The 26,893-nt window shown below is 51.4% G+C and overlaps 1 protein-coding gene and 1 long non-coding RNA gene across 6 annotated transcripts; one reads left to right on the top strand and one right to left on the bottom strand.

Annotated features, from left to right (window-relative positions):
• Positions 1 to 1,261: 1,261 nt before the first annotated feature.
• Positions 1,262 to 13,334, top strand: LOC137215684 (uncharacterized). Of its 2 annotated transcripts, none has more exons than XR_010939377.1 (4): positions 1,262 to 1,289; positions 2,824 to 2,960; positions 9,173 to 9,304; positions 11,695 to 13,334. It is a non-coding gene; the product is annotated as an uncharacterized lncRNA (long non-coding RNA). The 2 variants fall into 2 exon arrangements; XR_010939376.1 differs by lacking the exon at positions 1,262 to 1,289 and adding an exon at positions 1,542 to 2,690.
• NUMBL (NUMB like endocytic adaptor protein) lies at positions 3,251 to 26,865 on the bottom strand. Of its 4 annotated transcripts, none has more exons than XM_067721216.1 (10): positions 26,606 to 26,865; positions 22,944 to 23,028; positions 20,787 to 20,929; positions 19,327 to 19,401; positions 19,163 to 19,237; positions 18,092 to 18,232; positions 13,769 to 13,958; positions 9,221 to 9,526; positions 5,545 to 5,667; positions 3,251 to 4,653 (listed from the first exon to the last, which is right to left on the bottom strand). In XM_067721216.1, the coding sequence occupies exons 1-10, from the start codon at positions 26,627 to 26,629 to the stop codon at positions 4,043 to 4,045; spliced, it is 1,773 nt and encodes a 590-aa protein (XP_067577317.1). In that variant the 5' UTR covers positions 26,630 to 26,865; the 3' UTR covers positions 3,251 to 4,042. The 4 variants fall into 4 exon arrangements, with proteins under 4 accessions (XP_067577317.1, XP_067577321.1, XP_067577322.1 ...); XM_067721220.1 differs by having other exon boundaries at positions 9,221 to 9,523; XM_067721221.1 differs by having other exon boundaries at positions 9,221 to 9,523; positions 20,787 to 20,926.
• Positions 26,866 to 26,893: the final 28 nt, after the last annotated feature.

Raw genomic sequence — 26,893 nt, 5'->3', positions numbered from 1 at the left:
GGCAGGGCCTGTGTGTGTCATTGCGTATCCTCATCACTCAGTACCTGATAGAAGCAAGTATTCCGAAAATGCTTTTAAAATGAAGAGAAGAATACATAATGAAGGGAAGTAATCAGTGATTGCCTGGGGCTGAGGCTGGGAGTCGGAATGGGAATTGACTACAAGTGGGCACAAGAGGTCTTTTTAGGGTGACGTTAATGTTCTAAAATTGGATTGTAAAAAATAAATTAAAAAAAAATTGGATTGTGATGATGGCTGTACAACCCTGCAGAAACACTCAGCATCATTACATCACTTAAAACAGGTGAATTTTATGATATGTAGAATACACCTCAACAAAACTGTTCAACAAAACTAAGCAAAATATGTGTGAGGGACTAAATGAATGATGCTCCCTAGGAGGTGCCCTGCAGGTCGTCTGAACCTTACTCTGTGCTGCCCTGGGCGATGCTGGGGACACAGTGGTGACTAAGAGAGCTCTTGCCCCTGGCTTCACAGGCCCAGTGACAGCCCAGAGGGTCAGGGCCAGAATGGATGGAGGAGACACAGGCACAGGGGTCAGGGCCAGGATAGGGGAAGCACAGGGAGGACGTCGGAGATGCAGATGGGAGGAATCAGAGAGCACTTCCTAGCGGAGTGAACGCCTGAGCCAGACCCTGAAGGATGATGTTGTCCATGACTGTGACGCTAGTTTTTTTTTTTAAACACTTTTTCTACCTTAGCATAGGTCTGGTGGGTCTCTGCTGCAGCCCAAGAATCCGGCCATTCCGCGGGTTCTGGAGGACAGGGCCACACGGGGGTGCTGTTCTACTGCGCTCGGGGAGACTCTACCGTGATCCCCTTGGTCTTGCAGGAGCCCGAGGTCCGAGCGGCGCCTTGAGGGCGGGGGGTTGTTTGTCGGGGGAATGTTTCCGAAGAGACAGAGGCAACACGGGCGGCGAGTGGCCCTTCGTAGGGTGGCGGAAGCACCCCCGGGGAGCAGCACATTGTCAGTAGGGCGGTGTCGGTTCTTGGTCCCCGGGAGGCCGCAGCGCGGAGCTTTCCAAAGAGCTCCGGAAAGGGCGGGGCGCTAGGCGCAGTCTGGCGTGGAAGGTTCCGAAATAGTCCTCGCCGCCCGGGGTGGTTCCTGGCGAGGAGACGCCTGTGGGGCGGAGCTTTCCAAAGCGAACCAGGAAGGGGGCGCTGCAGCTGCCTGAGCTGGACGTCGCCCTAAGCAAGCCCTGGGTGGGGGGGGGCGGGGGGAGTGCATCACGTGGCGTTAGTTGGGACGAGGCCGCTGGGTTGGGCTGGTACGTTAACTCCGCGTCCTCGGGTGCATTCTGAGAGAGCCGAAGCTTGGGGGAAGTGAGAGTGGGAGGTTAATCCCAGATCCATGGTCTCTGTGGAGAGGGAAGCGCCGTGAAGAGCTAGAGTTTCCATCGGGCGTGGGAGGGAAACTGGCTAAGAGTAGTCCGTGGGAGGTCCTCGGGAGATAAGGGATCCGTGGAGCTCCGCGGGCCCAGGGATTGGTGTGCGTGTGTGTGTGTGGGGAGGGTGGGATGGGCACGGAGGGTGTCTGAGGAAGACTGCTCTGGGCACAGCGAAGAATGGTGTTGTGTAAAGATTAGCCTCTGGCATGGAAGACGGTCTTGACTCTGTCCCTGACGTTCTGTGTGCTGCGTGGCCTGTTGCTCCATCAGTCCAGTAGTTCGAATCATCTCCAAGTCCTAGGCCTTTTCTGCCCCTCTCACTCGCCAGCCGTTTGTAGCGGTGAATTGCTGAGATTGCCTCTTCTCTGGCCTTGTGCCTGAACACCAAAGTGACAGCCCCAGACCCACCCCTCACTCACAGCCCAGTGGGGGGCCAGATAGTGACCGCCCAGAATGGTCAGGCCTGGGCTGGGGGAAAACAGAGGAGTTAGGGCCGGTATGCGGGAAGTACAGGGCCCTGTGGGAGCCAAGCGGAGCAGAGGGCTCCTGACTCAGCCTGATGGGTCATAGAGCTTTCAAAGGATTGGATGGGGGCGGGGCCTTGGAAGAGGCTCCACTTCTAAGAAGGGGAGATATTTGAGCTGAGGCCTGAAGAATGAGTAGCATCCTATGAAGTGTTAAAAGAGAGGTGACACAGATCTATATGTGACTCATCTGTATGAAATGGCATCCAGGACATTCTATTATTGCGGGAAAATAATGCAAACTGCAATACAAAAGAAAAAAAAAGGAACGAGTAGCATTCTTCTGGGAAAAGGTGCAGTGTCAGGAATGGGGTTTCAGGCAGAGGAAATGACATCTGCAAGGGCTTGGATTCAGAAAGCGTGGCTCGGGCTTCCCTGGTGGCACAGTGGTTGAGAGTCCGCCTGCAGGTGCAGGGGACACGGGTTCGAGCCCCGGTCTGGGAGGATCCCATGTGCCGCGGAGCGGCTGGGCCCGTGAGCCATGGCCGCTGGGCCTGCGCGTCCAGAGCCTGTGCTCCGCAGCGGGAGAGGCCACAACAGTGAGAGGCCCTGGGGACCCCCTTGCTGCCCTGGAGAGCCATCTGTCACAGGTCCCCTAGTCCAGGATCCAGCCGGTTGATGGGCTGTAATGTAAACCCTTGAGGGCAGACCCTAGGCTTGTTCCCTCACAGCCTGGTGGTTCAGTGACTGGCCTTGAGGTCGACCAGAAGCTGGGCTTGAATCCCAGCTCCCCCACTAATCAGATGTGTGACCTTGGGTAAGTGACTCAACTTCCTGATCTGTCCAATGGGGATATAATATTGGGTTTCATGAAACCAATCTCATCATTTTAGAGAGCCATAAAGAATTACACATATAATTTATATATTTAAAAATATATAACTTTGTAGATGGTATCAAGGAACCCAAGAAACAACAGAGAGACTTAAAAACGGGCTGCCACGTCAGATGACACTTTGGCCTAAGTTATGGAAAATGCAGTTGCTGAAACGTGAATTCGCCAGCTCGAAGATATGCTACTCCAAACGTAATTATTTAAAATTTTAATACTGAAGTTATTAGCAGCAGATTATATGTTTTTTTAATTCCTTGTTTCAAAATCTATAAGAATCAGAAATGGAGTGATTAATTTGGGGTACCCATTAATAACCCACTTCTTGAGTGCTGGGTCAGTGTTACCTGCTCCCATGCTACGACTCAGAGGTGAATATGCAGGGAGACCCTTTTTACTCCCTCTGGTTTTAGGAGATGACTCAGGAGGAAAGGCTCTGTCTTCACACCATCCCCGCTGCACACACACCCTGCCTTCTAGAGGGGCACCATTATATTCTTCCTTTATTGGCTGTCCTTGTATAATACAAATCTGCAAGTTTAGATACAAAAAAATCTGGAAATAAAAGATAGAAAAGTACCCGCCAGGCACCCCCTTCCTTCTTCCCGGACCCCTCCCCAGCGGGCACCGACGTGAGGTAACTGAGCATCTTCTTCCCCTTCCCCTTCCCCCCCACCTGCCTCCTGGGCCCCCAACTTGGCCCCCTACCCCCATGAGACCCTGGCCCAAAGAACATGTGGGCCCCCAAGGGGAGGGGAGGGGTGGTAGGGGTGAGCACAGCATTGGCAGTGAACGCAGCAGGTGGGCAGAAGGAAGCCCTTTGTTTGTGCTGTGTATGGGGGCGGGGGGAATGACCAAACTTGGGGTGGGCACTCGTTTGGGGCCGAGGAGGGCCCCCAGGTGGGCATCCCTCCTCCATCCCACCCAATACTGGAAGGTAGAAGGTCAACAACAGAAACTGGGAAATACAGCTGGAACCAAGGGCACTCGGTGGGATTGTGGCCATCCCCCTGGGTCTGGGTTCCGGGGAGAGGGGGCCATGCCAGCCTAAGTCTGGCAGAGAAATGGGTCCCTTAGCCAGGCTGGGTCCGTCCCTGAATTCCATCCTATCGCAACCTGGGCGTCACAATGTCGGTTCTGTACTGGTCGTGGGAGGTGGTCGAGAGAAGGGTTAGAGAGGTCGTCAGGAGGGTGCAGCCCCAGGGAGCAGGACTGGGGAGAGGTTGGGCCTCCACTCCCAGGTGTGGGGGCTCCTGGAGATGATGGGGTGACTCGGGCTACAGTTCAATCTCGAAGGTCTTCTGCAGGTCGCCCGAGAAGGGGTTGGAAGGCTTCTCTACAGCAGGTTTGCCTTCTAACGCTGCCCACTGGGCCTCAAAGGGGTCCAACTCAGGGGCCGGGGCGGGCGCTGGCTCTGGGGGCCAGGGCGCCCCATTGGGGCGAGGACGGGCCTGGCCCCCAGGGGCGCTGGGTGCTGCAGGGGGTGGGAAGGCCCCAGCTTTCCCAATCAGGGTGGCAGGCTGGGGCTGGAGCTGGGCGGCTGAGCAGAAGGCGTTGGCCACCATCTGTGAGGGTGTGATGCCCACCACGGGCACGCGGGGCATGGGCGGGTAGCCCAAGCCCGGGTAGGCGGGCACAAAAGGGGGCTGCATGTGTGGAGGCGGCAGGAACACGGCCACCTGGGCAGGCGCGGCGTCGAAGGGCCCCACGGGGGCGGGGAAGGGCTGCAGGCCGGGGGGCACGGCAGGCACCGAGGCTGCCTGCTGCTGCGCCTTTGCCACTTGGGACACCTCCTCCAGCCACCTCTCGGCCTCCGAAGGGGTCCGCTTGTGCCCAGGCTGGAAGGCAGCTGCAGGGGGCGCGGAGGGCTCACCCCAGGCAGAAGTCCCTGGAGAGAGGAGAGGGGCAGTTAGGGGGCATGGGCTGCAGCAGAGAGAACCCCAGGCTGGGGATCAGACTCTGGACCGGGCTGCCTTGCCGCCTTGCACCCAGCTCTGCTCTTCATTAGCTGCATGGGCTTTGGGCAAATGGCTTGACCATCCTGGACCACAGGTCATGCAGTGCTACGGAAATTCACTTCTGAGATTCTAAGGTCCTAAGATGAAAAGTATAGGCACGACTGACAATCACCCAGGCCGGCTTCCCTTCTGATTGGTCAGTAGCAAACCTGTTATTAAATATTTTTTAATATCACCCTTGGCTCTAATATTTTGACACTGTATTGTCTTAGGAGGCTAAGATTCTAAGATTGCATGGATTTTTCTCAGAGAGTACTCTTCTAACATAGTGGGTAAGTTTCAGTGTTTTTAAGTTTGTGTTTTCTAAGATGCTAGAGTTCTAAATTTACATTGTTTGTAATTCCAAGGTGCTTCCACGTGTTTAGGATAAGCACGTGGCTCTAAGGTGGTTCCTTGGCACTGTTTTCTCAGAGAGCACTCTTTTAAGGTTGTAAGATTCCAAGGTTTCCTGGCTCCAAATCTGTTAGGTTCTAATATCTTGTGATTCAAAGGCTGTAGGTTTCTAGATTTTATGGTTCTAAGACAGCAAGGTTTAAAAACTGATTCCACGGTTCTAAGGTGACCCCATAATTCTTATGTTATCTCGTGGTTCTAGGATGAACCCGCGGCTCTGAGACAACCCCGTGGTTCTAAGATGATCCATGGTTCTAAGCCTGTGGGATTCCAAGATTCCCAGAGTCTCTGCAGTAGCCCTGAAAGGAGCAGGGGGATGCAGGAGGGGCACTGCAGGGCATCTGCCCCAAGAGAAGGGCTGAGTTTACCTGTTGAGGCTGGCGGTGGCCCTGGTGCTGGCGCTCCAGCGCTGGCAAAAGATGAGCTGATCTGTGTACACAGGGCGCTGATGCTGTCGCTGTCACTGGCATTGGGAGGTTCCATCTCAGGCACTGGGAAGTCAGGGAAGGGTGGAGGTCAGCGAACAGGCCCAGGCTCTGCCCTTGACCCCATCCCCGCAGGTGGCCCTCACAAGGTGTGTGGGTTGGTGGGTCCACTCTGCAGTCACTAAGTGGCCACGGCCACAAAAGTGGTAACTGCGCACACGTGTGTGTGTGTGGCATCTGAGTGGTACGACAGCCAAGTAGTGTGTGACATCTGATGGCAGACAGTCACAGGGATCCCAACCCAAGGAGGACCTCAAGAGCTGTATGTAGCCGCAAACCAGAAGAAATATTTTAAATGCTTACCAATATACATTAATTTTAAAATATGTTCAGGGAATTCCCTGGGCGGTCCAGTGGTTAGGACTTGGTGCTTTCACTGCCAGAGCCCGGGTTCGATCTCTGGTCAGGGGACCAAGATTCCACAGGCCGCGTGGCGCGGCCAAAAAAATAAATGAAAAATGTTCAACCACACGTATGGCAAGAGCACCGACTAGTCAGAATGGATATTGCCCACGCTGCTGGCCACTCTGGGGATCAGCTGTCTTGCTCTGAGTGCGGAAGTGGGGCCCCACCAGGCCTGGCCCATAACATATGTCATGAGGGCAGAGATGCACCTGTGCCTGCAAGACAGGACACGCTGAGCAGGTGTGGTGGTCTCGTGAGGGCTTAGGATGAGAAAAGGCACCATCCAAATAAACAAGAGGACCGTCAAGTGTGGCGTGTGACAAGTGCCTGTGACAGCTCAGCGAGCGGCTATCTCCAAGGGAGTGTGTGTGATGCTCCTATGAGCGTCAGAAAGAAACTAGCTGTAGGAGTCAGCAGGTGTGACGTGGGGCTGCCCAGGTGGGACAGTAGGTGGCTTCCAGGTCATTTCTATGATGACTGTGCCTGTTGGTCCAAATGGGTGTGCAGCTTCTGGGGGGGGGGGGTGGCATCTGAGTGTGACTGAAATCCAGGTTGTGGCATCCGATTGTGATTCCCCAGCGTGAGCCAATCTGCCTGCGTGATGTACGGAATTCGGCATGAATTAGCCTATGTGACTTGTGATTCACACAAGTTTGTGTGAATCCAGGTGTGTCGTTCGTGAGCGTGTGTTAATCTGTGTGTGTGATTTCTGAATGGGACACCTGGATATGTGCTTTCTTTCCTTCTTTTTTATTGAAATATAGTTGGTTTACAATGTTGTGTTAGATTCAGGTGTACGGCAAAGTGATTCAGTTATACATATATACATATATATATATATTCTTTTTCATATTCTTTTCCTTTATGGTTTATTACAGGATATTGAATATAGTTCCCTGCTATACAGTAGGGCCTGTTGTTTATCTATTTTATATACAGTAGTTTGTATTGGATACGTGCTTTCTAAGTGTGTGTAATGGTAACACCTGGTCCTGCAACTTCCGAGTGTGTGTGATTTTTGATTGCCCATGACTAAGTGTGTGACTAAGTGTGTGTGACACCCGCAGTGGAGTGGGACATCTGCGTGAGTCCATGAAATTTTTGTGCGGCAAGTTACATCCAAGCAAGTGGGCAACTGGCTACAGGCACGCGAGGCTCCTAAATGAAGTCTGGGGTGCCTGCCACCTCTCAGGGAGCAGGTGTGGCAGCCCTGGGGGTGTGCTTAATGGCAGGTTACTTAATGAGGACAGCAGATCTGAGGGCGCGTGCAGTACCTGGGGTGCTGCACAACATGGAGTGAGCGTGCGTCATTCTCAACGAGCGTTGGCATCTGCTCAGCAGTCACCTTTTGCAGTAGCCCGGCCTCCTGGATACAGATCAACACCTCCCACACCAGTCCCCAGGGCCACAAGGGGTAGGTGTCTCGGATTTGGCATATGGAAGCAGGAGAGCCGGCCAGACCACATGACTTCACTGACAGCTGGGAGGAAAGGCAGCTCTCCTGCCTGTCTCCCTCGGGCAAACCATAGTTCCATGCCACTTCTCTCCTCCCCTTTTCCCATGGCATACATTTTTAAATCACAACCTATGCCATCTCTCTCCTTTTCCCGGTCCATGGCAGACATTAGTAATCAAACATGATGCTTTTCTCCCATTGAACTCTTTGCTCACCTTACCCCTCACCAGTAGAGCCCTGTGGCTCTACTGGCCAAATGCTGAAAGAAAGGACTGGTCCTTGCAATTCCATCTTCCCTCGAAGACATGGCTAATCGGTGATGATGGGTGCTGCCTCTGCACAATCCTTTACGCAGAAGCCACATCACGAATCCATCACTATGCACCCTGACCCCATGATCCCCATGCTCACTTGTGCCCTTCACCTCATGTTTCCATAAGCCAAATTCTGAGAGTCATCTCTTGGGCAAAACATAATACTCCTGCTCTCTCTTCTCGCTTGCCCATGGCAAACTTTGCTAATCAGTCATGTGGTGTGCCACCTCGCTCTTTTCTCTTGCTCAAGTCAGACACTGTAAGGAGATCATGATGTCTGTCATCACTCTATTCTCCCTGCCCTAGGCAGACATTGTTAATCACAATTCTTCTTTCCTCTGAACCTGGATCCTTGACCTGGCCAGATCTCATGACTCTACTGGCCAAAAGCTTGGAGGGAGCATTAGCCTATGGTGCCTCAGTCTCCTCTTGAGCAAAAACATGGCATCTGGGCAGCTTCTCTCCTCTCCCTTGCCCATGGACGTCTTGCTAATCAATCATGACACATGCCACTGCTCTCATGTCCCTAACTACAGCAGACAGTACTAACTGATCGTGAGTTACGCCACTTTTTTGCTATCCCTTGCCTGGAGCAGACATTGCTAATCGATCACAGCTTACACTACCTCTCTCCTCTCCCAGACTGATGGCAGACATTGCTAATTGATCACATGTTGCTCCTCTCCTTTGCCTGTGGCAGGCAGTGCTAATTAATCATGGTGTGACCTAAGTGTCCATCGACAGATGAATGGATGAAGAAGATGTGGCACATATATATACAATGGAATATTACTCAACCATAAAAGGAAACGAAATTGAGTTATTTGTAGTGAGGTGGATAGACCCAGAGTCTATCATACAGAGTGAAGTAAGTCAGAAAGAGAAAAACAAATACCATATGCTAACATATATATGAAATCTAAAAAAAAAAAAAAAATGGTTCTGAAGAACCTAGGGGCAAGACAGGAATAAAGACACAGACGTAGAGGATGGACTTGAGGACATGGGGAGGGGGAAGGTTAAGCTGGGACGAAGTGAGAGAGTGGCATGGACATATATACACTACCAAATGTAAAACAGATAGCTAGTGGGAAGCAGCCGCATAGCACAGGGAGATCAGCTCGGTGCTTTGTGACCACCTAGAGTGGTGGGATACGGAGGGTGGGAGGGAGATGCAAGAGGGAGGGGATATGGGGATATATGTATACATATAGCTGATTCACTTTGTTATACAGCAGAAACTAACACAACAATGTAAAGCAATTATACTCCAATAAAGATGTTAAAAAACAAAATCATGGTGTGTACCACCTCTTCTCTATCTTGCTTACAACAGACAGTGGCATTGATCCCGATGTTCCCTCCTGCTGAGCCCCAGGCTCACCTGTGCCCTTCACCTGGAAGTCAGTGCGGCGCTGCAGCGTGGATGGCAGCTCATTCAGCCGTAGGCTCAGCTGCCGTTTGAAAGGTGAGTTCTTCTGGCTGAGCGCCGGGAAACCACGGAAGGAGCCCTGGCGAACCAGCTGCTCCAAGGGGGCATGGCGCCGGGGGATGGCAGCCGCAGTGGTGCCTGCAGCCACTGGGGTGCCCGCCTCACCCTTCTCGCCAGGGGATGTGGTGGCCGGTGTTGGGGACACGTGCCCAGGCTGGGCAGGGCCAGGAGCCGCACTTGGGGCAGCTGCTGCCTCTGCTGGAGACATGGGTGAGACAGGTGGTTAGATAGCTCACCTTGGCATTGGAGGCCTCTCCTACCCAGACCCCTTGATTGTTTTCCAATGCTGCCTTCCTCACCCAATGTGCCCTGCCCTCAAGACAGGCTGGTCAGTGCCCCCAAATGTCGCTCATCCCCACCCAAGCCAGGACCACTTTCCCCAGGAGGCCCGTGGGGGAGTCGTCACCCACCCTGACCCTCTGTGTGTCTCAAGCTTTCTGTCCCCCATCCATCTTCCTCTGCTGCTTCTGCTATTTCTCCCTCTGAGGCCTTCTGTCTCCCTTTCTAATTAATTTAACAAACACTTTTTGGGTGCATGACCAAGGTATCAGGCATTGTTCCAAGTGCCTTGCAAGTATTAACTCATTCAGTCCTCACAACCACCCAGTGAGGTTGATATTGTCATTATCCCCATTTTACAGATGTGGAAACTGAGGCCCAGAAATGGCAAGTGACTTGCCTGAGCCATAGTGTGAAGGAAGGGGCAGGCTGACTCCAGAGTCTGAGTTCCAGATGACTGCGCTAACCTGTCTCTCCCTCTGGCCTGGTCTCTCCACATCATGCTGTCTTCCTCCATCATTCCATCTGCTCTGCTCTCTGTCACCTCCCACCATTCTTCCCACCTCAAGTACCTCCTCCCTTCCTCCAGTTGCTACCCATTGTTCTAGACCCAGCTTGGCATACTTCTTCCTCTGAGGAGTTTTCCAGATTGTTTCAGCCCCTCAGCCTGGGCTCCCTCCCCTCTGGGACTGTTCTCAGTCCTCTGCAGGTACCTGGTCTCCCCACTCAGCATAAGAAGCGGGCTCTTCAATGGCAGGGTCTCCCCACCCCTGCCAATACACAAACACACAGCCATCCTCCCATCAAGGCGTCACCTGAGCCGCAGCCTGAATGCTAGTGAGGTTAAACTCAGGCCCAGAGAGGGCAGGGAGGGTGCCCAGCGCTTCTCCCACCTTCCATGAGGGGGCGGTGAGGCTCTTACCCAGGCCAGGCTGGGGGCAGTGGAAACAGCCCGGGACACATTGGAACTGGGAAACCGCCTCTGCCCCCCACCACCTTGGGCTTCAGGAAGTCTCCTCCCCTCTCCGGGCTCCAGTTTCCCCAACTAAACCTGGGATAAACATCCCTCAGCTGCCTTCCCAGGTCTCCCGAGAGGGTCAGTTGAGGCAGTGAATGTTCAACGCTCTGGAATCCCACAAAATCTTGGTAAACAACTTTGTGGAAAGTGCACTGCTCCGTAACTCCTGAACTGAAGAGACCTCTTTGTGAACGTGCGGTGCCTTGAGACTGTGAATCAGCGCATCATCGGCAAAACACTGTCATGTGTTCGGCAAATCATATACCACACTTTGTAAACTCTCATTTTTGCGGTGCAGGCTCTCAAGTGCTTTCTACAATGCAAAGTACCTGGAACGTATAATATCCTTTGGAAACAGCAAAATCCTTTGCAAACTCTAAAGCATATGACATTCTTTGTAAATTTGAACATCCCATATAAATAGTAAACTCAGTGTACTCAGTGTGTTCTTTGGCAAACAATAAAATATCATATAGGGACTTCCCTGGTGGTGCAGTGGTTAAGACTCCGCACTCCTACTGTAGAGGGCCTGGGTTCGATCGCTGGTCAGGGAACGAGATCCCGCATGCATGCCGCAACTAAGAGTCACATACCACAACTAAGGAGCGCGCCTGCCACAACTAAGGCCCAGTGCAACAAAATAAATAAATAAATATATATATAAGACAGGTTTTCACTAAAAAAAATATATGTACTTAAGCCCTCCGTTAACTATACTTTGTAATCTGCTTTACCAATAATAAAATTCTTTATAAATTCTAATAGATGATGTAAACAGCAAAATATTTTGTAAGCTGTGAACTCCTTAACTTTGTCAAGAGGTTTGTAAATGGTCACATAGTTTACCAAGAAAAACATATGTTGTAAACGCTAATATTCTAGCAAGTGATAAAAACTTGTTTTCCTAAACTTTTTAGCTAGAAATATTTTAAACTTACAGAAAAGATGTAATAATGGAACAAGGAGCACACATGTTCTCTTGTGTTAACTTGTTACCCTTGTTAACTCTTAACAAGTGTTAACTTGTTACAGTATTTGATCTGTCTCTCCTTCCATAATCTTTTTTCAGTATGATTTAAGAGTACGTTGCATACAATAAACAAGGCATGGAAACAACCTAAATGTCCATCAATAGATGAATGGATAAAGAAGATGTGGTAATATATATATACAACGGAATACTACCCAGCCATAAAAAAGAATGAAATAATGCCATTTGCAGCAACATGGATGGACGTGGAGATCATCATACTAAGTGAAGTAAGTCAGAAAGAGAAAGACAAATATCATGTAATATCACTTATATGTGGAATCTAAAAAAAAGATACAAATGAACTTATTCACAAAACAGAAATAGACTCACAGGCATAGAAAACAAATTTACGGTTACCAAAGGGGAAAAGGGAGCGGGGATAAATTAGGAGCTGGGGACTAACGGATGCACACTACTGTATATAAAATATAAATATAAATACATATAAACAACAAGGAAAAAAAAAAGAGTAAGGTGCAGACAGCTTACCCAACCCTAAAACCTTCAGCATGTACCTAAGAACAAGGACAGCCTCCTACTGAACCACAGGACAACTTCTTACTTGGGAAGTTTAACATGGATATGATACTGTTAGCTAGTCTACAGTCCACATTCTAATTTCCCCAACTGGTCTACTCAGGTCCTTTATGGATGTTCATATATATATATATTTTTCAATGTATATATTTTATATACATATATTCAATATATATATATTGAATTGAATGTTGAATATGTATCTATATATACAATATCCATGATTCAATTCAGTATCGCACGTTACATTTATTAATATTTGTCAAATCTCTTCAGTCTCCTTTATCCTGAATCCCAATTCAGGATTCTTTGTAAATTCTAAGCAGTGTTTTCCAAAAATGTAAAAACTAGAAACAGTTAAAAAAAGTAAAATAAAATTAAAAATTACATTTTGACTCAGCACACAATACACGTAAGTTTAAAAACCACGGTTTGAGAACTTATAAACTATTTGCCTTTGACCTAGAATGTTAGAGTTCACCAGGTATTTTTCAAACTTTCATGATGGCAACCCAGAATAAGAAATACCATTAACATGGTAACCCGTTCCATACACACACATACACACACACACACACAGATATACTGACATAAAAGTACATTGAACTATACTTACCCTTACTACATTCAATTACTCTGATATTTTCTATTCTTTTCCATTTCATTTCTTAAAATGCTAACCACAACCCAGCAAGCTGACTTCACAACCCATTAACAGGGTGGATACACAGTTTGAAAAGCCTGGGAACATCCCTGGGTTAGCAGATAATAAAGCTCTCGGTGAGCTTTGCTGGGATTTGTGGCCAACAGAATATTGCCCAGAGGACTCCTTAAACTGAAGTACACTTTATAAACTGTAACCAAACTTTGTGGTTGGTGCTTTGCTTTGTATTTTTTACTTAAAAAAATCGGGGTGGGGGGGGCTTCCCTGGTGGTGCAGTGGTTAAGAATCCGCCTGCCAATAAGGGGACACGGGTTCGAGCCCTGGTCCAGGAAGATCCCACATGCCGCAGAGCAACTAAGCCCATGCGCCACAACTACTGAGCCTGCGCTCTAGAGCCCACAAGCCACAACTACTGAGCCCGTGTGCCACAACTACTGAGCCCATGCACCACAACTACCGAGCCTGTGCTCTAGAGCCCACGAGCCACAACTTCTGAGCCCGTGTGCCACAACTACTGAGCCCATGCGCCACAACTACTGAGCCTGCGCTCTAGAGCCCACAAGCCACAACTACTGAAGCCCATGCACCTAGAGCCTGTGCTCCGCAGCAAGAGAAGCCACTGCAATGAGAAGCGCGCGCACCACGGCGAAGAGTAGCCCCCGCTTTCCACAACTAGGGGAAAGCCGGTGCACAGCAATGAAGACCCAACACAGCCAAAAATAAAATAAATTAATTTTAAAAAATTTTGTTGTTTTGGGTTTTGTGTGTGTGTGTTTCCCTTTTGCTTTGTAAACTGTAGAGCCCCTGTACCTACCTCTGCAGCTCTCCCCCAATCTGGATCCCTTGGCCCCACCCTGGGACCATTCGGTGCCCAGCCCCGCCCCGCCCCGCCCTCCGGGCAGCGCCCACCTTTCTTTTTGTCAGCAGCCTCTCTCTCAGCCGGCCGCCCACCCCCAGACAGGCGGAAGGAGCCCTCCCGGGCGAAGCTGGTGCGGCTGGCATCAAAGGCAGCCGTGACTCCGCACTCCTTCTCCCGCCGCTGTTTCCGCTCTAGGCAGGCCGCAAACGCACACCCCACTGCGTGGCTCAGCCTCTCGCCCTGTGGGAAGAGGTTGGGGCAGGATTAGCGACGTTGTGCAGTGCAGACCGGACGCCGGGAGCCCCGGGGTCCAGCAGCTGGATGCTGGGTGACTCCGGCTGAGTCCCTTCACCTCTCTGGGCCTCAGTGCACATCTGCAAAATGAGGGACAAAAGACAGAGACAAGAGTGTAGTACCGTATGGCTCCATTTTTTTTTTAAGATTTTTTTTGATATGGACCATTTTTTTAAAAGTCTTTATTGAATTTGCCACAATATTGCCTCTGTTTTATGGTTTGGTTTTTTGGCCGCAAGGCATGCGGGATCCCAACTCCCCAACCAGGGATCAAACCCACACTCCCCGACATTGGAAGGTGAAGTCTTCCCTGGGCTGCCAGGGAAATCCCTGGGTGGGTCCACTTACATGAAGTTACAGAATGGGCAAAACTAATCTATGGTGAGAAACTTCAGAACGGTGGTTGTTTCTTAGGGGTGGGCATAGGGACTGACTGAGAAGGAGTTTGAGGGGACAGTCTGGGGTGGTGGCAATGTTCTAGATCTTGATGGGGGGGTTGGGTTATACACGTGTATACAGTTGTCAAAACCCAGCAAATGTACACTTAAGGTTTGTGGTCAGCATGTATTTCGCTTCAAAAGAAAAAGAGCTGGAGACAAATATGAATTCTGCTTAATAGTATGCATGCTGAAGTGTCTGGGGGAAGTATTCTGCTGTCTGCGACTTTGAAATGCATCCAAAAATAAGATGGAGAGATAAGTGATATAGTAAGCCCAGACAAATGTTAATGGCAGGATCTGGGTGGGGGGTGTCCAGGTGACTGGTGACTGTGCAAGTCTTTCGACATTGCTACATGCTTGAAAATATTTTGTAGTAAAGTACTGGGGTTAAAAACAACAACCCCTGTTTCTTGAGTGCCTACTTGAGAGACGCCAAGGCCAGAGAGCCTGGGATTGATGCTGGCTTCCCACTTCCCAGCTATGCGATCTGAAGAAAATCACTTCCCAGTACCCAACTCTCCTCATTTGTAAAATGGGGGCTCTAACAGCACCCACTTCACAGGGTTGTTGCAGGAATTAGGTGAACAAATATATGCAAGGCATGCAGCACAAAGCCAGGCACAGGGAAACTCACATATGTGTCAGCGGAGATCTTGTGTAGCCCCGGGCTGAGCCCTGATTTGCATCCTTTCATGGAATCCTCACAACAGTGCCAGGAGGTGGACAATCTTATGAACCCATTTGACAGATGAAGAAATTAAGGTTCAGTCAACATGCCCATTATAACGAGTGACTGGCAGAGTTGGGATTCTAATGAGGTATGTCTGACTTCTGTTCCCTAAACAAGATGCTCAGCCACCTCTTAAAGTTGAACTTGGGGACAAAAATCCTCAACAAAATGCTAGCAATCTGAACCCAGCAGAATATTAAAAGAATCAAGTGAGATTTATTCCAGGAATGCAAAGTTGGTTTAACATATGAAAATCAATCAACCACATTAATAGAATGAAGAAAAATCCCCACATGATCATCTCGATTCTCACAGAAAAGGCATTTGACAAAATCCAGCACCCTTTCATGATAAAACACTCAACAAAGTTGGAATAGAAGGGAACTTCCTCAACCTTATAAAGGACATTTGTGAAAAACTCACAGGACTTCCCTGGTGGCACAGTGGTTAAGAATCTGCCTGCCAGTGCAGGGGACACGGGTTCAAGCCTTGGTCTGGGAAGAACCCACATGCTGCGGAGCAACTGAGCCCGTGTGCCACAACTACTGAGCCTGCGCTCTAGCGCCCACGGACCACAACTACTGAGCCCGCGTGCCACAACTACTGAAGCCCGTGCGCCTAGAGCCCGTGCTCCGCAGCAAAGAGAAGCCACCGCAATGAGAAGCCTGAGCACCGCAACAAAGAGTTGCCCCCACTCACCGCAACCACAGAAAGCCCGCGCGCAGCAACGAAGACCCAACGCAGCCAAAAACAAACAAATAAATAAAACAAAAAAAAAACAGTGTGGTACTAGCATAAGGAGAGACATATAGACCAACGAAACATAACTGAGAGCTCAGACATAGACCCACACATCTATGGTCAATTGATTTTCAATAAGGTGCCAAGACCATTCAGTGAAGGAAGAATAGTCTCTTTATCAAGTGGTGCTAGAACAACTGGATACAGTATGCACGTGAAAAAAAAATGAAGGTGGACTCTTACCTCACACCATTTACAAAAATTAACTCAAAATGTATCAGAGACCTAAATATAAGAGCTAAAACTATAAAACTCTTAGAATGAGACATGAGGTAAGTCTCTACAACCCTGGATTTGGCAATGAATTCTTAGATATGACACCAAAAGCAGAAATAACAAAAAAAATTGATAAATTGAACTTCATCAAAATGTGTACATTTGCACATCAAAGGACACTATCAAGAAAGCGAAAAGATGGGGCTTCCCTGGCAGTGCAGTGGTTAAGAGCCTGTGCTTGCAATGCAGGGGGCGCAGGTTCAATCCCTGGTCGGGGAACTAGGATCCCACATGCCACGGGGCCAAAAAAAAAGGAAAGTGAAAAGACAACCCACAGAATGGGGGAAAAGTTTTGCAAATCACGTAACTGATAAGCATCTAGTATCCAGAATATATAAAGAGCTCTTACAACTTAACGGTAAAAAGACAAACAACCCAATTAAAAATGGGTACAGGATTTGAATAGATATTTCTCTAGAAAAGATATACAAATGGCCAATAAGCACAGGAAAAGATGCTCCACATCATTAGTCATTAGCAACATACAAGTCAAAACCACAATGAGATACCACTCACACCTACAGGATGGCTAGAATAAAAAAAAAGTGTTGGCAAGGATGTGGAGAAATTGGAACCCTCATACATTGCAAGTGGGAATGTAAAGTGGTGTCGCCACCAAGGAAAACAACTTGGCAATTACTCAAAAACTTAAACATACTATATGACCGAGCAATTCCACTCCCAGGTATATACCCAGAAGAATTAAAAACAGGTATTCAAACAAATACTTGCATATAAATGTCCAGAGAAGCACTGTTCATAATAGCCCAAAGGTGGAAACAACCCAATGTCCATCAATGGATGGATAAGTAAGCAAAATACGGTATATCCAAAATGTGGTATATCCATAGGAATATTATCCAGCCATATAAAGGGAGCAAGTACTGATACGATGCTACGACATGGATGAACCTTGAAAACATTATGCTACGTGAAAGAAGCTGGTCACTAAAGGCCAGTAGGTCACAAAAGGCCAATATACACCTCCCCAAAGAGCAGAGGGTGTGCCCCTCTTCATGCCTCCCTCCTTTACGTAGTTGGGATGAAGATGTGAAGGCTGGAGCACGCACATTCATCTTGGATCATGGAGTGGAACCCATACTCCAGCATAGCAACGAGCCATGGCCCTTGAGTGGAGAGGAGTCACACCAACGCTGTGCTGCCTGCCTGGGGATGTCTTTCACATGAAACACAAATTCCTATTTCACCGAAATCACTGGTATCTGAGGGTTTTCTGTCGCAAGCCTCAGAATCCTGTGAGAGTGCTTCTCAGAAGACAGTCCATTTGTCTCTTTCATCAGATCCTCAGAGGGGATCTTGACGCCCCCCTCCCCCCGAAAATATAAAGAACGACAGGCAAAATGAATCGACTCTGAAGGACGAGTGGGTACCCTGGGGGGTGTTGTTTCAGAAGGGCCCAAGGGGGCTGCTGGGGGCAGGAAACTACAGCTTGACTTGGGTGAGGTTTAAAAATAAGCAAAAATTCACGGAGCTGTGCCTGGGCCATCCGTGCATGTTACATGCTCCTCAATGAGAACAGTTAGAGAAACATGAAGAACTACCGATAACAAGGAGGATGATGAGAACTAATGTCTTCCTGAGTGCTTCCTATATGCCAGGCATTGTTCCAAATACTCTGTGTCAACCCCCTCAAGTCTCACAATAATCCTCTGAGTTATGGGCTGTGAATACACTCCCTTTTCCAGATGAGGTCATGGAGAGGAGAGGTAAGGGGAGTGACTCACCTGACACCACACAGCGGGCTGGGGTTGGGCGTGGGACACCAGGGCATGGGAGACAGTCAGCTGGCTTTGGGCTTTAGTGATACTCACGGAGTCCTTGAGCGCCAGGAAACAGTGGCAGATCCAGCGGCGGGTGGTCCCATCACGGCAGATATAGGAGAAAGCCTTGTCCAGGTTGCGGTCAGGAGCACAGAAGGAGACCTTTTCAATGGTCTGGTCTACCAGCAGGTCCTGGGAGGCACCAGGGAGGCCAGGAAAGGCATGTGTACTGTTTTTCATGTATTCACTTAATATTCCCTTTGTGTCTGCTCTATATCCTGTCCTGAACGGGGTGGGGATCCTGCCCTTGTTGAAACAGCTGTGGGCCCTGCTCACATGGGGCTCCCAGTTTAGTGCAGGAATCAGACTCATCACCAGATGGAGACTGGCCAGAGTCACAGCCGCACTGTAATGAGGGAGGCACAGGCAGGGGGCTCAGGGCTGGGATCGGGGAGGCTCAGGGCCTTTCCGGAGCAAGAAGACGTGCCTGACCCAAGTTGGACGGGAGTCAGGCAAAGCTTGCTGGAGGGTGTCAATCCTGTTCAGTCATTCACCTAACTGTCTTCGTGCGCTGGCTGTGTCCTTGGGCAGTGTCTGTGCTAGGGGCAGGGAATTCAATGGTGAGCAAACAGATACCCAATCCCGGCCCAGGTAGATGGACAATAAACACATAACAGCTAACATTCGTTGATCGGAACACTTCTGCTGTACCAGGCATAGTTTTAAACTATTTGCATATACTTTCTCATTGAATGGTTGGGTCCATTTTTATCCCCATTTTTGCAGATGAGGCAAGCGAGGCACGGAAGGGTTAAATCTCATACCCCTCATGCCCAGGGTCACCCGGCTGATAAGTGGGTGAGCTGGGATGTGAGCTGAGGTGGCTGCTCTACGGTCTGTGCTCTCACCCACAATCCACGCTAGTTCCCAAACAGCCACAGGACTCAACCCTGAATTACGACTGTGAGGTGCCGACATGTTACAGGAACACACGGCTGAGTCTAGAAGGTCCCTGAGGGAGGGACGTCCTAGAGGTGGGTGAGAAGGCGTCCCTAGCCCCATTCGAGCAGGGTGAGGAGAGGGGCCCACTGGTGCCCACTCCCAGGCCCACGGGCCCCCTACCTTGGTCTTGTCATCTACCACCCGGAGCCCATCGGCTGACACCCACAGGACAGACTTCACAGACTTCCGGCCCATCTGGAGTGGAGGAGGAGGACAGAGGGTGTGGTCAGGGCTGGCTCTTCTGCTCTGACCTTGCCCCCTCCCTGCCCCAGCCTCTCACTCACCGCCTTCAACTTCTTCACAGCATCTTCACACACGTGCATCCCCCGGGACTCCTCCACCTCCACGTGGCCCAGGTACTTGGTGCGAAGGGGATGGGAGAGCATGAAACAAGCAGAGTAATCAATCATTCCTAGTGCTCACCGCGCCGCTGCGAGGCATCGCACAATGTCCTAAGCACATCACATGAATTAACTCATTTACTTTTTTTTTTTTTTTTTTTTTTTTGCGGTACGCGGGCCTCTCACTGTTGTGGCCTCTCCCATTGCGGAGCACAGGCTCCGGAGGTGCAGGCTCAGTGGCCACGGCTCACAGGCCTAGCCGCTCCGCGGCATGTGGGATCTTCCTGGACCGGGGCACGAACCCATGTCCCCTGCATTGGCAGGCGGACTCTCAACCACTGCGCCACCAAGGAAGCCCAACTCATTTACTCTTTACCTCAACTTTGCAAGGTGGGGACCTTTTTCTTTTTCTTGGCCGCGCCACATGGCTTGTGGGATCTTAGTTCCCCTACCAGGGATGGAACCCATGCCACCCTGCAGTGGAAGTACAAAGTCTTAACCACTGGACTGCCAGGGAAGTCTGGGTACCCCATTCTTATCCCAGATATACAGGTGAGAAAACTGAAGCACAGCATGGAGTAATGATTCCCACCCTGCCTCTATCCTTGGCCTTTAACACATCCCTGGTGTCCTTCTGAGTGCCAGCATCTGCATCTGCGCCTGAGGACTGGCCCCAGGCAATGACTGATAGGAGCGGGGGTACACACGCCCGAGCTCCCTCACCCCGTGGGTGGGATGGCTCGATTTCCCACAGTTCCCTAGTGGCATCAAGCTCAGCTGCTCACAGCTATAGTTTAGTAAGACACCCTTTACTGGCTGCCTTCCCTTCCTCACTCTCACCAGCATTTCCTGCACCTCCCAACAGCCCCTCCCTCGCAAGGTCCGCTTCTAGGGGAAGGGAAAACAAGGTGGGAGGGGGACGCTGTGACCATCGTCTGTTGTCACCCAACCAGGAAGGGAATGAGTGGAGAATCGAACCTGAATCCTGCTGTCTCCCTTATAAATTTTCGTGTGTGTTGTAAAGGGTCGTGGTGGTCTAAACCAGAACGCACTTAACAGTAGAGGGCTTTGCAAATGCTACAGAATTTTTGTGACCTCCCAGTGCCCCCCTGGAATCTGTGAGCTCCCACAGAATAGCGTGACTCCAGGCGGGACGCCCCCCCCCAACCCCAGCTAATATTTTCCTGGCACAAGAGAATGGGTCTTGGTTTCTAATCCCAACTTTAAGGGACTCAGGCGGTGCGGTCCTGCTTCTGCAGGATCCGCAGTTCTTCGGGGCTGTGAAGTCTCTTGGGTCTCAGCCACCTCACCGGGCAACGGACAACAGACACGGGACACGCACGCGCACAGCGAACAGCTCGCACACCGCCGCAGCCCCGCCCACACGAGCCCCGCCCACTCACCCTGACCGGGAAGCTGCACGTGCCCTTGCGCACCGCGTCCTCGTCCGCCTGCCACTGGTGTGGGCGCGATGCCTCAGGCACGTAGGCTGGTTTCCGCCGCCGCAGGCTCTGGCGTAGCTTGTTCATGGTGCCCGCCCCGTCTGCTGACAGGAGTGCGAGTCAAGGGTCAGAGGCATGGGGCTCAAGGTGGGGGGAAATAGGGCTCAGGGAGCAAGGGGTCAGATAACATGGCAGTAGGGCTACAGGGTTAGGGGGTCACTGGGTCAGAGGACATGACATCCAGGGAACATAGACTAGCAGCAGTTAGGGGATACCGACAAAGGGGGCAACTGGAAGGCAGGGGAGTGGGAGAGTCGGCAGTGGGGATTCAGAAGACATGGGGCTAAGAGGCAGGGAGGTCTGGGATGTGTGCGTCGTGAGTCACAGCTTTTAGGGGTCTGGAGATTCGGGGTGTGACAGTCAAGAGGCATGATGATCCAAAGTAATGGGAAGTTAAGGCAGTGGAGGACATTGGGGTTAGAGGGCATAGCAGTCAGGGGTCACGAGGTCAGGGGTTTTAGGGGTACGAGGTCAGGGGATGAGGTGGTCAGAGGGCACAGGAGTTGAGACTTGCATGGGTCCGATGTGGGGGACTCAGAAGGTCCAGGGATTGCGGTTCAGAGCCCAGGTCAGAGGGTGCTGGGGACAGGGGTGGGTCTCTGCAACTCTGAGATACAGCCCCTCTGACAAATGTGTCTGTCCTAAGGCAGAGGCCCCTGGGGAGGCGTGCACCTGCGATGTCAGAGGTAGGGATGGAGGTGGTGGCCAGTCACTAAGACAGCCTTTGCTGACTGAGAAGCCATACTGAGTCCCAGGAGGAGTGTGAGGGGACACCTAGGACAGAGCACCAACAGATGAGACTCCGCCTGTGTGTGCAAGCAAGTGTGCAGCTGGTGTGTTCCTTTTTTTTTTTTTTGGCCTCACTGTGCGGCTCGCAGGATCTTAGTTCCCCGACCAGGGATCGAACCCGCGCCCTCGGTAGTGAAAGCGCGGAGTCCCAACCACTGGACCACTAGGGAATTCCCTGGTGTGTCCCTGAGTGTTGTGTGTGAGGGTGTCTAGTTCTGCGCATGCACCTATTGTCTGTGAAGGCTGTATGGAAGGACACAGGTCTGAGAATGGTTGTTGATGAGAGTATGTGTCTGTGAATGCTGTCTGTGTCCAAGAGTGTGGCTGTCATCTGTGAGTGTAAGTCCCTGAAGCTTATGGCTGAAGAGTAAGCTATGTGTGAGAGTGGTGGTGAGTGTGTGTCAGGGAATGTTGCCTGTGAGGATGGGTCTGTGTTTGAGCATGAAGGTGCTGTCTTTGAAAGGGTGTGTCCGTGACTGTTGTCTTTGAAGCTGTGTGTCTGTGTGAAGATGTGGCTATTGTCTTTGATGACCACTGCCCATGACAATGTGTGTCTGTGAGAGTTACCCAAGATACCACATCTGTCCAAGAGTGCAGCTGTTGGTGGTGAGGCTGTGTGTCTGTGGCTGTTGTTTGTGAGGGTGTGTCTGGGTCAGATAAGGTGGGTGTTGTTGCAGAGAATGTGGGTCCGTGAGTGTTGTTCTGGGGGTGTGTCTGTATGCAACCGTGCATCTGTGAGGCTGTGTGAGGACATGAGGTTGTCATCTTTGAGAGTGTGTTTGTGAGTGTTATTTGTGAGGGTGTGGTGGTGTGAGAATGTGGCTGTTGTCTATGAGAGTGCTGAGTGTTATTTGTGAGACTGTGTCTGTGTGCAAAAGTATAGCTGTTTTTTGCATCCCTTGAGAGTCCCTGAGTCTGTATCTGGTGAGTGTCTGTGCTCACCTGTGAGGGAGTCCGGCTGTTGTCTAGGATTGTGTCTGTATGTTTGTGTGACTGTGAACCTGTGGGTGTGGGGATGTTGGTGTGTGTCTGAGTGTCCAAGTATGTGTGTGTGTGTGTGTGTGTGTGTGTGTGTGTGTGTGTGTGTGAGACCTAGTCTAGGTGGGTGTGTCTGTGAACGAGGTCACTGAGTGTGCCGGGAAGTCATTTGGGGGTGTCCGCTTGTGAGTGTGATTAAGCCTGTGTGACCGCAGGGACAGTTCCTTTGGCTATGCGAGGCAGACCCACCCAGTCACTCAGCCTTCGCCCTGTCCCCAGCTGGCCACTCACCTGGCTCCGTCCTGGAGGTTTCAGGGGGCCCCAGGGCCCCACAGGGGGCAGGGGGCAGATGCTGCTCTGGCCTCCTGGGTCCGCCCTGCCCAGGGGAGGGAGGAAAAGTTGAGAAGCTGGCTTGGGATAGGGCACAGTCCCCTACCTCACCCCCTCTTTGGACATCAGCCAACCCCCCTTCATCTCAGGATCTCTGATGAGAGCCCTGGTTGTCATAGCAACTGTTACTAAGGCAATCAGCCACCTGGTTGCAAGGGCCCAGGAACGAGTAGGTGTGTTTCGGGAGCATCTGCTGGGGATGTCCTGGCCTCAGGAGGCTGTCTGTACCCAAGGGGATGATGTGAAGGGGGTGGCCTGCCCTCTAGACACATGTCCAGGGCTGCACACACACATACAGTCACATGTGTACATGCAACTCTGGTCCCCAGTTGTCCCTAGAACCTGGTCACAGCTCTGCACAATTACACACAGAGACAACCATAGGGACACACACTGGATCACGCAGAAACACGTCAACAGTCACAGCCACTGTGAATACCCAGCTACATATCCAAGTTCACAGACATACAGTCTCTGCTACGGACCATTTGTCCACAGGTATGTAGAGTCCCAGGCTGCCCAGGCACTGCCACAAACGTCTGGTCATATCAGTAACTGGTATTTTGTCACTTCTCTTTTCTCTGCCACCTACAAAGAGCTGGGTCCGGGCATGGGGCAGCCCATGGCCAACCAATGACAGTTGTTTCCTCGGGCACCCAACCAAGATACTCACATTACAGACCCACCCATGTAGAATGACACCCCGCAGGAGGTCACCTATGAGCTCTGAGGCACACACGCTTGTCACATACAGCTCTCCTGCTGCCTGCTGACATCTGCTCAGGGGTGCATGCAGACACACCGACACACATTTGGTCATACCGAGTCACACCCAGCCACAGCCACATGTGTTTAATCGTCGACCGGCACACAGCTGCACAAGGACACTCGACCCCAACTGTGTCAGTCACACCAACACACCTTTCTGGTCACACACTGTCACACAGCCATACGTCCCAGGCGTAGAGGCACACATCTGGTCACGGTATCAGCCACACGTACATGGATGGTTCTCCATACCCAAGCACACACACAGACCCCGATGGCCACGGCCCAGGCATTAGAAAGAAATGGGCACACAAACTCGGGACATGCATACAACCATCCAGAGACAGTTCTCCCCAGGGACGGACACACTCAGACACAGCCAGACAGTCAGCGGCTCAGAGTCACAGCCATACGCATTTCAGAAACGGTCATGTAGGCAAAGTCCCACAGCATGAGTGTCCACGTTACCCAGCCATATATCACGGTCATGGTACCTATTTCACAGTTACCCGCCATCCCACACCCAGCTGTACCATGTCAGACCATCACAGAGAAACACACGGTCTCTCTTCCTGCAAACATGTAAGTCACACCGACAAGTATGGGGCCACATACGATCACAGCCCCATGTGGAGAGACACATAATATCTCACACACAGAGGCATCAGCACACAATTTCCATTACACACACACAAGCAAACAGTCAGGTATGTGCTTAGAAATACAGTGACCCAGACAGAGCATTTATAGCTGCGTTTACACAGAAGACACAGTTCCGGATAGAGTCATGTGTGGAATCAGGAGACAGTCACTCTGTCACCAAATCACACAGATTCAAACATAAGCCGCCCAGCACGTATACAGGGACACCCACCCACCCACCCCAAACAGCCACACGGCTACAGACACACACTCTTACAGACCATGACACAGACACAAGTATATAGAGTCACCCAGCGTCACAGACATGCAGGTCACACACAAATACAGAAGCCACAGTCACATACACATCCCCCCCCCACACACACACAATCACTGGTGCCACCACACACAGACACACCTATAGTTTGAGTCACATGCAATGAAATAACCCACTATTAATAGTCTGTCAGGGTTTCAGACTCCAAGTCAAATACATAACCCAAATCACAGGTACACAACTATAACTGCACAGAATCAGTATCAACACACAGACCTAGATGTAGTCATTTATACAATCCCGGCCACACACACAGATGTGGCTTTGAACACACAACCGCAAACATACAAGTCACAGTGCCAGCACACAACCTGTCACATAAGCACAGTGTGACTTCACATACAATGGCAGTCATACACCTAAAGTTGCAGGCACAGTTGTGTGTCATGCAAGCACATGTGTGACACACATATAAAATCAGAGACACAGTCACAAACATTCGAAGTCATTAGGACAGTTGCACATGGACACAGAGTCATAGACACAACTCCACTTATAGTCACAACTCCACCCACATCTTCAGTCAGCCACACACATGCCCAACCCCGTACTCAACAGATACAGTGTCACATACCCAGTTAGAGTTACCAAGGTACATACATGGGGTCACAAAAGACATAAAGACACAACCACATAGTCACAACCATGCACACACTCAAACACAGACAGACTGAAAAGTATAGGGTTCTGCACAGTGAGTGAGCAGCTGTCATATACACATACACAGCCACACAAATGCTGGGGTCACATACAGAGACACAATCACAGATGCTATCGGACACAACCACGAGCACGAAACACACGATTCCTCAGAGTCACCAGCTGCAGCTCACACACATACACACACAGGCAACCACAGTCACAAAAACACAGGGTCACACTCTTAGCCACCTCCCCATCGCTTGCTTCCCCGCTTCCACCCAGGTACCACACACAAAGCCGTCATCACCGCAGACGCTGCAGACAGACAGGGCTGCACCAGGTCCCTGGGGAGCCGCCCCCTGGCCCAGCCTGAATCCTGGAGCCTGGGGGGCCAGAACCGGATGGGGAGGAGGTGCATTGTCTGTGCGTGGGGCCCCTCCCAGACAGCTGGGCAGCCCCAGGGACAAAGAGGGTGGCCCAGGAGACCTGTGCCCTGGGACCCTTGACCAAGTCTTTTTGTGTGTGGGGTTGCCTGAAATTCCCCTTATTTTATTCAGGCTTGGGGGGGATAGAGTCCCAGGCACAGAGACCTTGTTTTGAGAAGGGTCTGTTCCTGGGACGCCGCCCAAGCATGGGGAGATGCTGTGCCCCGGACGCCTCTGAGGCCTGGGGACGCACTGTGCCAGGAATCCCCCCGGGCCTTGGCTTGGTGGGGAAACTGCGGGGGCCCGGGGACCCCATCCTCAAGACCTTGCCTAGAGGGTTGCTGTGAGAGAGCCCCTCAGGCCGGTAGGGGTTAAGGATTGCGTCTGGTCTGGAATCCCCTCTTAGAGGCCTTGACTTCATAAGGAGGTTGCGTCCCAGACCCCATCCCCAAAATCTTGCTTAGGGGGTTGTACCTAGAATCTGTCCCCCGTCCTTGATTTTTTTGAGGGGGAGGTCTGTGTCTGGGATCCGTATCTCCAGAGCCTTGACAAGACAAGGCCTGTGCCCGAGACCCCCGTCTCCCAAGATCTGGCTTGGAGGGGAGCCGATTCCTGGACCCCCACCCAGGACCACCCTCCCCAGCCTTGGCACCCTCTCTCCATCCGGGCGCCGCGGCCGCCTCCCACCCTCCGCCACATCAGCAGCGGCGCCGCCCCCGACCCGAGCCCCCTTCTCCCGCCCTTCTCACGCTGGCCGCCGCGCTGCGGGACATCCAGGGCTCCGGCGCCCCCGCCTCCCGCGGCCCCGGCTGGGCCCGGATCCCCGAGTGCTGCTGCTGCTGTGGCGGCGGCGGCAGCTCGGTCTGACGCGGGCCGGGGCCGGGGGCAGGGGTATGGTGCGGGATGCAAGCTCGCTAGCCTGCTCCGCTCCCGGGAGGATTCCGTTCCAGGGGCGGGGGAGCGCCCCTCCCGCTTCGGCTCCCCGCCCCAGCCCCGCCGCCTGCTGGATATGCAAAGAGACCCCGCCCCTTGACCAG

This window comes from Pseudorca crassidens, chromosome 20 (genome assembly GCF_039906515.1).
Source record: "Pseudorca crassidens isolate mPseCra1 chromosome 20, mPseCra1.hap1, whole genome shotgun sequence".
NCBI lineage: Eukaryota > Metazoa > Chordata > Mammalia > Artiodactyla > Delphinidae > Pseudorca > Pseudorca crassidens.
This window is presented reverse-complemented; position numbering and strand designations above follow the sequence as displayed.

Excerpts from the sequence above, each read along its gene's own strand:
- NUMBL (XM_067721216.1), bottom strand. The coding sequence starts at position 26,629 with ATGTCCCGCAGCGCGGCGGCCAGC. Across the intron at positions 23,029-26,605 it reads CCCGCAGCGCGGCGGCCAGC|GGCGGACCCAGGAGGCCAGA; the intron begins GTGAGAAGGGCG and ends TCCCCTGGGCAG. Across the intron at positions 18,233-19,162 it reads TGGTAGATGACAAGACCAAG|GACCTGCTGGTAGACCAGAC; the intron begins GTAGGGGGCCCG and ends GGTGCCTCCCAG.